Source organism: Heptranchias perlo, chromosome 5, assembly GCF_035084215.1.
Source record: "Heptranchias perlo isolate sHepPer1 chromosome 5, sHepPer1.hap1, whole genome shotgun sequence".
In the NCBI taxonomy this organism is placed as follows: Eukaryota; Metazoa; Chordata; class Chondrichthyes; order Hexanchiformes; family Hexanchidae; genus Heptranchias; species Heptranchias perlo.
Window position 1 is genome coordinate 136,161,257 of NC_090329.1, and position 13,646 is coordinate 136,174,902.

Sequence of the window (13,646 nt, forward strand, 5' to 3'; positions counted from 1 at the left end):
CTACTAGTGGTGCACTAAATAAAGACAGTGGAAGAGATTTAGCAAACTTATTAGCATCACTGATTCCCAATTAGCTTTTGATCATCCAGTTTGCAACTTTTTTTTAGGTTGAATCCAGTGCAACAGTCACTTAGGAATACCATCCGTGCCAATAATTTTGATGTCTATTACATTCTCATCAGCGTTGCTTACCTGCACATTCCAGAGCCATAATTCAGAGCAGTCATCAGGGCCACAGGCTAGAAGATAGTTATCATCTGGACTCCACGCCAGGTATGATACTCCGTAAGCATGACCCTCTAAAGTTTTAAGCAATCTAAGCTGGTGAGTGTCCTAATAGAGAAAAATAGAAAATTAACAAAGCCCATTAGTGAAGCTTTCCCACATTATTAGTACATTTGGGCGTTCGGGATAATGCTGCACAACACACATAGTCTTGGGACTTCAGACCTCATCACTTTAATCTGTATTTAGGAATTGTATGTTTTAACCTAATTATGTTTTTATTATTTTTTGAGGCATCGTGAGTTATATTAATGCTGGGAAATTGGCAGCATTATCACTAAGCACTCCCACATCAGGTGATAAGCAGAGTAAAGCCCATCCTTGTGTTTTCCCAAAAATGTGCCTCACCACCAACCTCAGAAGAGCCCCTATATTAAATCAGTCCATTATTTTCCCAATTTCCTACACCAGCCATCTGTTACTTGAGAATAAAAGAAACACGCTGTGATTTCTGCTGGAAAATATTTGTGTGGAGTTCAGGTGAGAACAGAATTGACCACGATTGCCCTCCATGGATGAATGGACATCCAACATAATGTCTAGGCTCAGGCATAAGGGATGACTGCTGATGTTTGGGTTAGGTACTGCTGTGCTACCAGCAACAATGAAGGGGAAAAGGTTGAGTGAAAAAGAACAATTTGTGGAAATGTTGTACTTCAGACAACATGTACAATTCATTAATGATTTGATGTAACCTACGTCAGGTTTTCAGCACTGTGGAGAAAATGCATTTCCTTGGAAAAATAGGTCTATACAGGGTTTATTAAAACAATTTACCATGAATTGGGAATATGGTGATCCAAATCAAGGCTAGGAGAAGCACACTAATTGCTCAACCTGAGGAATACAGGGGCTTTTGTTTCCTGTAGCCATGGTACTTACTGGATCAACCTGCCATATAATAACCGTGGTGTCCTTGGATCCTGTTGCTAATTTAGTGCCATCATTGGAGAACTTGCAGAACCACACCTCATTGCAGTGCTCTGTGAGGATCTGCTGTGTGTAGCAAGGGAACTGTTTCCTTTCGAAAAAAAAATTAGACTTTAGCTCTTAAAAGCGAGTGCACAAAAAGGCAATACAGTCCACCCTCACTATAGCACTGGCAGGTCCTGAGGAATATTTCGCACAGACTTCCTGATTCCCTGAACGCCACATACAAATACATATATACTACTTGCCAGGAGAGAAACCCAAGTCACTGGCCCTTAAAAAAGTTGCTTCCATTTTGGCCTGGACATCTATTTTAGCTGTACACAAAGCTTGATTCTGAATCATTTCTCAGATTATTACCAGAGACAGCAAAGCTTGAACAGAAAAATAAAACAATGAAATTCTCCAAAGTAAATACAGTATCAGAAGAGAAACCAAACAGCGGGCAGTAAGCAAGCTTTGTAAACTACATGAAGATTGAGGAAAACCATACTAAAGAAAGTTAATATTTACTCTCGCCTGCTCAACCTTCATGTGAAAGTCACCAAGTAGCATAAAGAAACAAAGTGCCTCTCTTACGTTGAGGCTAGCCAGAAGCTTGAGATGGCCGGTTAAGATACCTACAAGAAGTTACTCCAAGTAATGCCTTGCAAACAATGATAAGAAACCCTTGACATAGTGACCTAAGAAATGGCCAAAAACACAAATGAATATCATATAATTTGTTCTGGTGACCCTCTACCTAACAATTCAATACATTCTGCAAGTCTACTTGATTCATTTTTAGTTGCAGGTTCATCTCAGCCATAGCTCCCAAAAAAATGAGATTGGCTAACTAACATCCTTGGTTCTACTTACACTGGATGCTTGGATCTGTTTTAAAAAAAGCATTTGCCTTTCCACAGAGGAGACATGCAGGAGAGGGGGGGGGGGGGGAAAGAGAGGGGGGTGAAAAGGAAACACTTCCAGAACATTAATTCCAGAGATAAATGAAGTTCAGGTATTTTGATTTTTCCAGGCATTTGGGGACAGGGGGGATTTTCTTGGGTCAGTGTCCAAGTACACTGGGCACAGTAAACATCAGGAACTTGGGCGGGTCAGAGAGCAAGCCTATAAAAGAACCCACCAAATGAATGGAAGGATGGTTCCTTTACTCTGACTTGCCTGACTTTGATACTTCTGTGCCTTGACAATCGAGTGCACCTGGGCACTGATTCCTTTCATTCCACAAAACTGAAAATTATTGGGTGTTCACGAGCTGAATTTCCTGCCAATGGTATATAATAGGCCGAGATGGCCACTACATAAACTCTCAACAACAAGCTAGTACTCAATAGGGAGGGAAGAGGCTTGTGTGGAGCATAAACACCGGCATGGACCTGTTGGGCTGCATGGCCTGTTTCTGTGCTGTACATTCTATGTAATTCTATACAATTCAAACCTACGTAAATAGTTACTAATAGAGCATTTACCTTACAGAATGGTTTCGAGCAGCAACTCTGATTTGGCAACTGTACTGCAGGAGAGGTGAGGCAGTAATACTGCCCCCCCCAAGACACCAAGACCCACCTGAAGTGTTTTTGTCTTTGTGGCTCCAGACACAGTAGCACCAGAGCAACCATATAAATGGCTAACAGACTTTTTTTTGCTCAGTCCAGTCATGCAGACTAACAATGCAGTTTTGTTTGCTTGCCTGTTATGGACTTTCCCCAATCAGGAAGGTTCTGAAGCCAGAAAAGAAAGTCACGAATCAGGACATTCAACCAATTGGACAAGCACGAGTGCAATTTTTTGCTGGTGTGGTGGAATTCACCTCTCAACATGTGCACCAATGAATTATAGAACTTAGTTATAGTTACATTAGGAAAAAGAGGGTGGTCAGGAGCAGTGTTGGCCCCTTAAAAACTGAAAGTGGGGATATTGTCATTGACAATGGGGAAATGGCGGACATGTTGAACGATTACTTTGCGTCAGTATTTACAGTAGAAAAAGAGGATAGCATGCCAGAAATCCCAAGAAAACTAATATTGAATCGGGGACAGAGAACCGATAAAATTAACAGAGGTAAAGCAACAGTAATGAAGAAAATAATAGCACTAAAGAGTGACAAATCCCCAGGACCAGATGGTTTCCATCCCAGGGTTTTAAAGGAAGTAGGTGAGCACATTGCGGATGCCCTAACTATAATCTTTCAAAGTTCTCTAGATTCAGGAACTGTCCCTCTAGATTGGAAAGTTGCACATGTCACTCCGCTTTTTAAGAAAGGAGAGGGAAACCAGGGAATTACAGACCAGTTAGCCTAACATCTGTTGTGGGGAAAATGATGGAGTCTATAATTAAGGATAGGGTGACTGAACACCGAGAATTTTCAGTTAATCAGAGAGAGCCAGCATGGATTTGTGAAAGGTAGGTCGTGCCTGACAAACCTGATTGAATTTTTTGAAGAGGTGACTAAAGTAGTGGACTGGGGAATGTCAATGGATGTTATTTATATGGACTTCCAGAAGGCATTTGATAAGGTCCCACGTAAGAGACTGTTAGCTCAGTTAGAAGCCCATGGAATCGAGGGAAAAGTACGGACTTGGTTAGGAAGTTGGCTGAGTGAAAGGCGACAGAGAGTAGGGATAATGGGTAGGTACTCACATTGGCAGGATGTGACTAGTGGAGTCTTGGGGCCTCAATTATTCACAATATTTATTAACGACTTAGATGAAGGCATAGAAAGTCTCATATCTAAGTTTGCCAATGACACAAAGATTGGTGGCAATGTAGATGAAAACATAAAATTACAAAGTGATATTGATAAATTAGGTGAATGGGCAAAACTGTGGCAAATGGAATTCAATGTAGACAAATGTGAGGTCATCCACTTTGGATCAAAAAAATAGAATAGGGTACTTTCTAAATGGTAAAAAGTTAAAAACAGTGGATGTCCAAAGGGACTTAGGGGTTCAGGTACATAGATCATTGAAGTGTCATGAACAGGTGCAGAAAGTAATCAATAAGACTAAAGGAATGCTGGCCTTTATATCTAGAGGACTGGAGTACAAGGGGGCAGAAGTTATGCTGCAGCTATACAAAACCCTGGTTAGACCGCACCTGGAGTACTGTGAGCAGTTCTGAGCACCGCACCTTCGGAAGGACATAATGGCCTTGGAAGGAGTGCAGTGTAGGTTTACTAGAATGATACCTGGACTACAAGGGTTAAGTTACGAGGAGAGATTACACAAATTGGGGTTGTATTCTCTGGAGTTTCGAAGGTTAAGGGGTGATCTGATCGAAGTTTAAGATATTAAGGGGAACGGATAGGGTGGATAGAGAGAAACTATTTCCGCTGGTTGGGGATTCTAGGAGTAGGGGGCACAGTCTAAAAATTAGAGCCAGACCTTTCAGGAGCGAGATTAGAAAACATTTCTATACACAAAGGGTGGTAGAAGTTTGGAACTCTCTTCTGCAAACGGCAATTTTTAAAAAAAAATTCGTTCACGGGATGTGGGCGTCGCTGGCAAGGCCGGCATTTATTGCCCATCCCTAATTGCCCTCGAGAAGGTGGTGGTGAGCCGCCTTCTTGAACCGCTGCAGTCCGTGTGGTGACGGTTCTCCCACAGTGCTGTTAGGAAGGGAGTTCCAGGATTTTGACCCAGCGACAATGAAGGAACGGCGATATATTTCCAAGTCGGGATGGTGTGTGACTTGGAGGGGAACGTGCAGGTGGTGTTGTTCCCATGCGCCTGCTGCCCTTGTCCTTCTAGGTGGTAGAGGTCGCGGGTTTGGGAGGTGCTGTCGAAGAAGCCTTGGCGAGTTGCTGCAGTGCATCCTGTGGATCAGCCACAGTGCGCCGGTGGTGAAGGGAGTGAATGTTTAGGGTGGTGGATGGGGTGCCAATCAAGCGGGCTGCTTTATCTTGGATGGTGTCGAGCTTCTTGAGTGTTGTTGGAGCTGCACTCATCCAGGCAAGTGGAGAGTATTCCATCACACTCCTGACTTGTGCCTTGTAGATGGTGGAAAGGCTTTGGGGAGTCAGGAGGTGAGTCACTCGCCGCAGAATACCCAGCCTCTGACCTGCTCTCGTAGCCACAGTATTTATATGGCTGGTCCAGTTAAGTTTCTGGTCAATGGTGATCCCCAGGATGTTGATGCCGTTGAATGTCAAGGGGAGGTGGTTAGACCCTCTCTTGTTGGAGATGGTCATTGCCTGGCACTTATCTGGCGCGAATATTACTTGCCACTTATGAGCCCAAGCCTGGATGTTGTCCAGGTCTTGCTGCATGCAGGCTCGGACTGCTTCATTATCTGAGGGGTTGCGAATGGAACTGAACACTGTGCAGTCATCAGCGAACATCCCCATTTCTGACCTTATGATGGAGGGAAGGTCATTGATGAAGCAGCTGAAGATGGTTGGGCCTAGGACACTGCCCTGAGGAACTCCTGCAGCAATGCCCTGGGGCTGAGATGATTGGCCTCCAACAACCACTACCATCTTCCTTTGTGCTAGGTATGACTCCAGCCACTGGAGAGTTTTCCCCCTGATTCCCATTGACTTCAATTTTACTAGGGCTCCTTGGTGCCACACTCGGGTCAAATGCTGCCTTGATGTCAAGGGCAGTCACTCTCACCTCACCTCTGGAATTCAGCTCTTTTGTCCATGTTTGGACCAAGGCTGTAATGAGGTCTGGAGCCGAGTGGTCCTGGCGGAACCCAAACTGAGCATCGGTGAGCAGGTTATTGGTGAGTAAGTGCCGCTTGATAGCACTGTCGACGACACCTTCCATCACTTTGCTGATGATTGAGAGTAGACTGATGGGGCGGTAAATGGCCGGATTGGATTTGTCCTGCTTTTTGTGGACAGGACATACCTGGGCAATTTTCCACATTGTCGGGTGGATGCCAGTGTTGTAGCTGTACTGGAACAGCTTGGCTCGAGGCGCAGCTAGTTCTCGAGCACAAGTCTTCAGCACTACAGCTGGGATGTTGTCAGGGCCCATAGCCTTTGCTGTATCCAGTGCACTCAGCCGTTTCTTGATATCACGTGGAGTGAATCGAATTGGCCGAAGACTGGCTTCCGTGATGGTGGGGATATCGGGAGGAGGCTGAGATGGATTATCCACTCGGCACTTCTGGCTGAAGATGGTTGGTTCATACTAGCTCAATTGCTAAATTTAAATCTGAGATTGATAGCTTTTTGGCAACCAAAGGTATTAAGGGATATGGGCCAAAGGCGGGTATATGGAGTTAAATCACAGATCAGCCATGATCTTATCAAATGGCGGAGCAGGCACGAGGGGCTGAATGGCCTACTCCTGTTCCTATGTTCCTATTCTACTTGAAGTAACTCTGTGATATAAACATAGCATAAGTGAGCCAAAATGGCTGAAACTTCACACCCAGTGTTATATTCATGGTCCTAACACCAGTAATCAAAGCAGTTCCCTCTATTACAGATCATTTAGTGTACATGAATTTTACGGAACCAAATAAATTTATCAATGAAAGAAACTCTTGTTTGGTCAGGTTGGCCTATTCAAGAACTACACAATCCACTGGAGGCTCTGAGAAACGCTGTATCTGATTTTGCCTTCCAAATAATAATGATTTTTTTTCAGCAAGTATGGAGTATTCTATATTTGATCTGGTGAACAATCCTATACAACTTCACCATTAGATACATCTCTGGGTAACCTCACATGCTGCTTGAAGTCCACTGCATTCTGTATTCCTGGAAGATGTTCAGCAGTGTAAGCTTTGGTTCAGTGGTAGCACTCTCACCTGAGTCAGAAAGTCATGGCTTCAAGTCCCATCACAGAGACTTGAACAGATAATTTAGGTTGACATTTCAGTGCAGTACTGAGGGAGTCTTTTGGATGAGTTGTTAAACCGAGGCTCCGTCTGCCCTCTCAGGTGGATGTAAAAGATCCCACGTACTATTCAAAGAGGAGCAGGGAATTCCTCCCAATATTTATCACTCAACCGACATTATTAAAACAGATTCTCTGGTCATAATCTTATTGTTTGTGGGACCTTGCTGTGCATAAATTTCCTGCTGGATTTCCCTACATTACAATAGTGACTACATTTCAAAAGTACTTCATTAGCTGTAAAGCCCTTTCGGACACCCTGAGATCATGAAAGGGGCTATATAAATGCAAGTTCTTTCTTTAAAAAAAAACATACCACTTCCGACTCCGTAGAAACACACCCATTGGTATGTTCACATATGTTGGTCTCTGCTCAGACTTCCTGTTTCTAAAACTTTCACTCAGAATAGGCGTAGAGCCAAAATAACTATACGCTTCAGTCGACGGTCCAGCAGTTTCCGCTTACACCAGCCCTTGTGGTTGAGTTTTGTGTAGAAAGTGAAACGCTGTGCTACTGCTGTATTGAGATGGAACTAATTTTGCCATACAAGGCAAAAACTTACATGACTGAAGATAATGAATCACAGAAATTTCCTTGGTTGATGGCAGAGCTGATACATGATTATGATCCTGGACTCGCAAACCAGAGGCTGAGTTCAAACCCTGCAGCGATAAGTTATTGAACTGAAATCAATAAATCTGGTAACTTATGGGCTGGCACCAGAAAGATAACTAGATTGTCGTGAAACTGGTTTGCTAATGTCCTTTAAGGAAGGGAAACTGCCACCCATACCTGGTCTGGCCTACACATAACTTCAGTCCCACACTATGTGTTTGATTCAAAATTTGAAACTACTGCGACATAAGTTCGAGAAGAAAAAATCATATCCCAGTCGACTCTACAAAGTCCTCCTTACTAACATCTGGGTACTGGGAGAGTTGTCTAACAGACTAGTCAAACAATAGCCTGACAGGATTCTATGAGGATGACTATCTGTTAACCAACATCCAAGAATTCAACACCAACACTGAGTATCTCCAGTCCCACTGACAAGATGTGCCCCAGGGAGTCCTCGCTCATTGACACAGAACCCATGAAGTTTCATAGCTTTGGGTCAAACAATATCAAGGAAACAGCCTGATAGTCACCATCTCCCATAACTAACACATCAGTATTCTTCAATGATGACTACCACTTTGAGGAAGCACTGAGGGAAACAAAAGCACAGAATGTACTCTGGGTGGGAGGCTTTAATGTCCAAGAGTGACTTAGTAGTACTTGAGCTTGTACAAGTATATAAAAAGGAAGAGGGTAGTTAAAGTAAACATTGGTCCCTTAGAGGATGAGACTGGGGAAATTATAATGGAAAACAAGGAAATGGCAGAGGAATGGAACAAATATTTTGTATCTGTCTTCACAGTAGAAGACACTAATAACATACCAATAATAGAAGATAATCAAGGGACAAACGGGAGGGAGGAACTATCACTAGAGAAAAAGTACAAGGTAAACTAATGGGTCTAAAGGATGACAAGTCCCCTGGTCCTGATGGCTTGCATCCGAGGGTCTTAAAGGAAGTGGTTACAGAGATAGTGGACGCATTGGTTGTAATCTTCCAGAATTCACTAGATTCTGGAAAGGTCCCAGCGGATTGGAAAACTGCAAATGTAACACCCCTATTCAAGAAGACAAAGAGGCCATCCCCTATGGACAGGCCCTGCGAATACACAGGGTCTGCTCAGACGAGGAGGAACGCGATGGACACCTACAGACGCTGAAAGACGCCCTCGTAAGAATGGGATATGACGCTCGACTCATCGATCGACAGTTCCGACGGGCCACAGCAAAAAATCGCATAGACCTCCTCAGGAGACTAACACGGGACGCAACCAACAGAGTACCCTTTGTCGTCCAGTACTTCCCCGGAGCGGAGAAACTACGCCATGTTCTCCGCAGCCTTCAACATGTCATCAATGAGGACAAACACCTCGCTATGGCCATCCCCACACCTCCACTACTCGCCTTTAAACAGCCACCCAACCTCAAACAGACCATCGTTCGCAGCAAATTACCTAGCTTTCAGGAGAACAGCGTCCACGACACCGCACAGCCCTGCCACGGTAACCTCTGCAAGACATGCCAGATCATCGACACAGATACCACCATCACACGAGAGGACACCACCCACCAGGTGCATGGTTCATACTCCTGTGACTCGGCCAACGTTGTCTACCTCATACGTTGCAGGAAGGGATGCCCCAGAGCATGGTGCATTGGCGAGACCATGCAGACGCTGCGACGGCGGATGAGCGGACACCGCGCAGCAATCGCCAAACAGGAGGGTTCCCTCCCAGTTGGGGAACACTTCAGCAGTCATGGACATTCATCCACCGACCTTCGGGTAAGCGTACTCCAAGGCGGCCTTCGAGACACACGACAACGCAAAATCGTCGAGCAAAAATTGATAGCCAAGTTCCGCACCCATGAGGACGGCCTCAACCGGGATCTTGGGTTCATGTCACGCTACACGTTACCCCACCAGCGAACAAATGTTATCTGTTTTTAATATAATGGGTCATTTGCTGGCTTTCTCTGCCTTCCGGATGTTTCTGCCTCTCTCTGTTTTTTTTCCTGTTTGTTTTTTTGTTGAATGTGTATTCGGGGGTTCTGCAGGTGACACCTCTCTGTCTGAACACGGTGATTGCCTTGGCAACGGGCAGTTGCAGGGGCATTCTGTAAACACCATGTATTGTTCTATATGTATAAATGCGTAGGCTTCAAGGAGCTCCTGAACATTTACCTGAGGAAGGAGGAAGTCTCCGAAAGCTTGTGAATTTAAAATAAAATTGCTGGACTATAACTTGGTGTTGTAAAATTGTTTACAATATTCAAGAAGGGAGTGAGACAGAAAGCAGGTAACTACAGACCAGTTAGCCCAACATCTGTCATTGGGAAAATGCTAGAATCCATTATTAAGGAAGTAGTAGCAGGACATTTGAAGACTCATAATGCAATCAAGGAGAGTCAACATGATTTTATCAAGGAGAAATCGTGTCTGACAAATTTATTAGAGTTCTTTGAGGAAGTAACGGGCAGGGTGGATAAAGGGATAAATGGATGCAGTATATTTGGATTTTCAAAAGGCATTCGATAAGGTGCCACATAAAAGGTTACTGCACAAGATAAGAGCTCATGGTGTTAGGGGTAATATACTGGCATTGATAGAGGATTGGCTAACTAACAGAAAACAAAGAGTCGGGATAAAAGGGTCATTTTCAAAATGGCAATCTGTAACTGGTGGGGTGCTGCAGGGATCAGTGCTGGGGCCTCAACTATTTACAATATAAATCAATGACTTGGATGAAGAAGCAGAGTGTATTGTCGCCAAATTTGCTGATGATACAAAGGTAGGTGGAAAAGCAAGTTGCGAGGAGGACATTGTGTCTGCAAAGGGATAGAGACAGGTTAAGTGAATGGGCAAAAATTTGGCTGATGGAATATAATGTGGGAAAATGTGAAGTCATCCACTTTGGGAGGAAAAATAAAAAAGCAAAATATTATTTGAATGGAGAAATACTACAAAATGCTGCGGTACAAAGGGATCTGGGTGTCCTAGTACATGAAACGCAAAAAGTCAAAATATAGGTGCAGCAGGTAATCCGGAAGGCAAACGGAATATTGGCCTTTATTTCTAGGGGGATGGAGCGTAAAAGCAGGGAAGTCATGCTACAACTGTACAGGGTGCTGGTGAGACCACACCTGGAGTATTGCGTACAGTTCTGGTGCCCGCATTGAAGGGAGGATATACTTGTATTGAAGGAAGGATATACTTGCATTGAAGGCAGTTCAGAGAAGGTTCACTAGGTTGATTCCGGGTATGGAAGAGTTGTCTTATGAGGAAAGGTTGAACAGGTTGGGTCTATACTCGTTGGAGTTTAGAAGAATGAGAGGAGATCTTTTTGAAACATATGAGATTCTGAGGGGACTTGATAGGGTCGATGTTGAGAGGATGTTACCCCTCATGGGGGAATCTAAAACTAGGCGGCATAGTCTCAGAATAAGGGGTCGCCTGTTTAAGACGGAAATGAGGAGGAATTTCTTCTCCCAGAGGGTCATGAATCTTTGGAATCTGTGGAGGCTGAGTCATTGAACACATTCAAGGCTGAGTTAGACAAATTTTTGATCAGCAAGGGAGTCAAAGGATATGGGGAAAAGGCGGGAAAGTGGAGTTGAGGTAAAAAAATCAGATCAGCCATGATCTCATTAAATGGCGGAGTCGGCTCGAAAGGCTAAATGGCCTACTCCTGCTCTTCTGGAACCCAGAAGGCCACAGCTGCCTTGGGGCCTGCGTCATGTGGTGAGAGAATCAACTCAAGGAAGTAACCTATTTAATCTTTTCTCACTAACCTGCCTACTGCAGACACGAACGACCACAACTACATTGGTAGGAATTACCATCGCACAGTCCTTGTGAAGACAAAATCTCGCCTCCACAGTGAGGACACCCTCAATCACAATGTGGCTCTACCATCAGTGGGACAAACTAAGAACAGATCTAGCAGTCCAAATTAGGCTCTGTGGTCCAGCAGCAGCAGAATTGTATACCATCACGATTAGCAGCCCCCTGACCCAGCACATCCCTCATTCCTCCATCGCCATCAGGACAGGATGTCAACCCTGATTCAATGAAGAGTGTAGAAGGGCGTACCAGGAGCAACACCAGGTATACCTTAGAATGAGGTTCCTAGTGAAGGTACAACACAGGACTACTTACATGCTAAACACCAAGCAGGTTCTGGAGTGCTAAATGCTCCCACAATCAATGGAGCAGAACAAAATTCTACAGGCTTACCACATCCAGTTGAGAATGGTACAGCACAATAAGGTAACTAATGGAAGGAGGCTCTATGAACATCCCAATCATCAACCATGAGCCCAGCACGTGAATACCAGCGACAAGGCTAAAGTGTTTGTAAGTGACTTCAGCCAAAAGTGCCAAGATAATCCTACAGGGCCTCCTCCCAAAGTCCACACCATCACAGATACTAATGTACAATTCGGTTCATTCCAAATAACATTAAGAAGCAACTGAATTCAGTTACAAAAGCAGGGCAGAGGCTGGGTACTCAAACAAGGGACTCACCTGAACTGCTAAAGCCTCTCCACCATCTAAAAAGCTCAAGTCAAGAGTGTGATGGATACTTACCATTTGCCTGGTGAATGCAGCTGCAACAAAACAAGCTTGACCCCATCCAGGTCGGAACAGTTTGCTTGATTGAAACCCCCGCCATTGGACTCAATATTTATCTCTTCCGTTACTGCAATATATACTATCTATAACATACTGTAGCTACGAACCAAGCTTACTTCAATAGAACCTTCCCCTACGACCTCGATCACTAAGAAGAACAAAAATAGCAATGTCATAGGAACACCATCATCTCCTAGTCACACATCATCCTGACTTGGACATTAACTGCCACTCCTTCTTCATCACTGGGTCAGTACCCTGGAATTCCATACTCTACATCACTGTGAGAGAAACACCACCACAAAGACTGCAGCAGTTCAAGAAGTTAGCCCACCACTTTCTCAAAGCAACCCGAGATAGGCAATAAAAGTAGACTAGCCAGCGTGTAAGTAGAAGTCCTGCAAATGGCCTTAGCACCACTTGTTTAGAGACAGAGAAATCAGCCAGGATTCCTGCTCGTGATCACTATCTCGCAGTTTTTTCTGGTAGCATATGTATTAGGCCATCAGATGAGGATCTGGCAGTAGCTGTGATGCCCTCGCTCAAATAACCTGCCAACACTCACCATGAAGGCTCATACATGAATACTGGACTGTATATGGACTTTCAAAAGGCATTTAATAAAGTACCATATAATAGACTTGTTAGCAAAATTGAAGCCCATTGGATTAAAGGGACAGAGGCAGCATGGATACAAAATTGACTATGGGACAGAAAACAGGGAGTAGTGGTGAACAGTTGTTTTCCAGACTGGAGGGAAGTATACAGTGGTGTCCCCCAGGGGTCGGTATTAGGACCACTGCTCTTTTTGATATATATTAATGACCCGGATTTGGGTATACAGAGCATAATTTCAAAGTCTGTAGATGACATGAAATTCGGAAACATAGTAAACAGTGAGGAGGATAGTAAAAGACTTCAGGAGGACACAGTCAAACTGGTGAAATGGGCAGACACATGGTAGATGCAATTTAACGCAGAGAAGTGTGATATGGTGCACTTTGGTAGGAAGTATGAGGAGAGGCAATATAAACTAAATGGTACAATTTTAAAAGGGGGTGTACGTACACAAAACTTTGAAGTTGGCAGGACAAGTTGAGAAAGCTGTTATAAAAGCATATGGGATCCTTGGTTTTACAAACAGAGGCATACAGTACAAAAGGAAGTTAGTTAAGGTAATTGGCAAAAGGACCAGAGGTGAGATGAGGAGAATTTATTTTCCGCAGCGAGTTGTAATGATCTGGAATGCACTGCCTGAAAGGGTGGTGGACGCAGATTCAATAATAATTTTCAAAAGGGAATTGGATAAATACTTGAAGGGGAA

The 13,646-nt window shown here is 44.0% G+C and overlaps 1 protein-coding gene across 6 annotated transcripts in view; it reads right to left on the reverse strand.

Moving 5' to 3' along the window:
* Window positions 1–13,646, reverse strand: part of LOC137322130 (WD repeat-containing protein 26) — a 103,993-nt gene that overhangs the window by 38,526 nt on the left and 51,821 nt on the right. For all 6 annotated transcript variants that reach the window (XR_010962967.1, XM_067985247.1, XM_067985245.1 and 3 more), the window contains exons 7-8: window positions 1,168–1,306; window positions 193–333 (exon numbers count right to left, since the gene is read on the reverse strand). Coding sequence is in view for 5 of the 6 variants with exons in the window: in XM_067985247.1 (XP_067841348.1) it covers window positions 193–333; window positions 1,168–1,306 (280 nt within the window). In the remaining variant the exon portion in view is untranslated. The remainder of the gene's footprint in view (window positions 1–192; window positions 334–1,167; window positions 1,307–13,646) is intronic.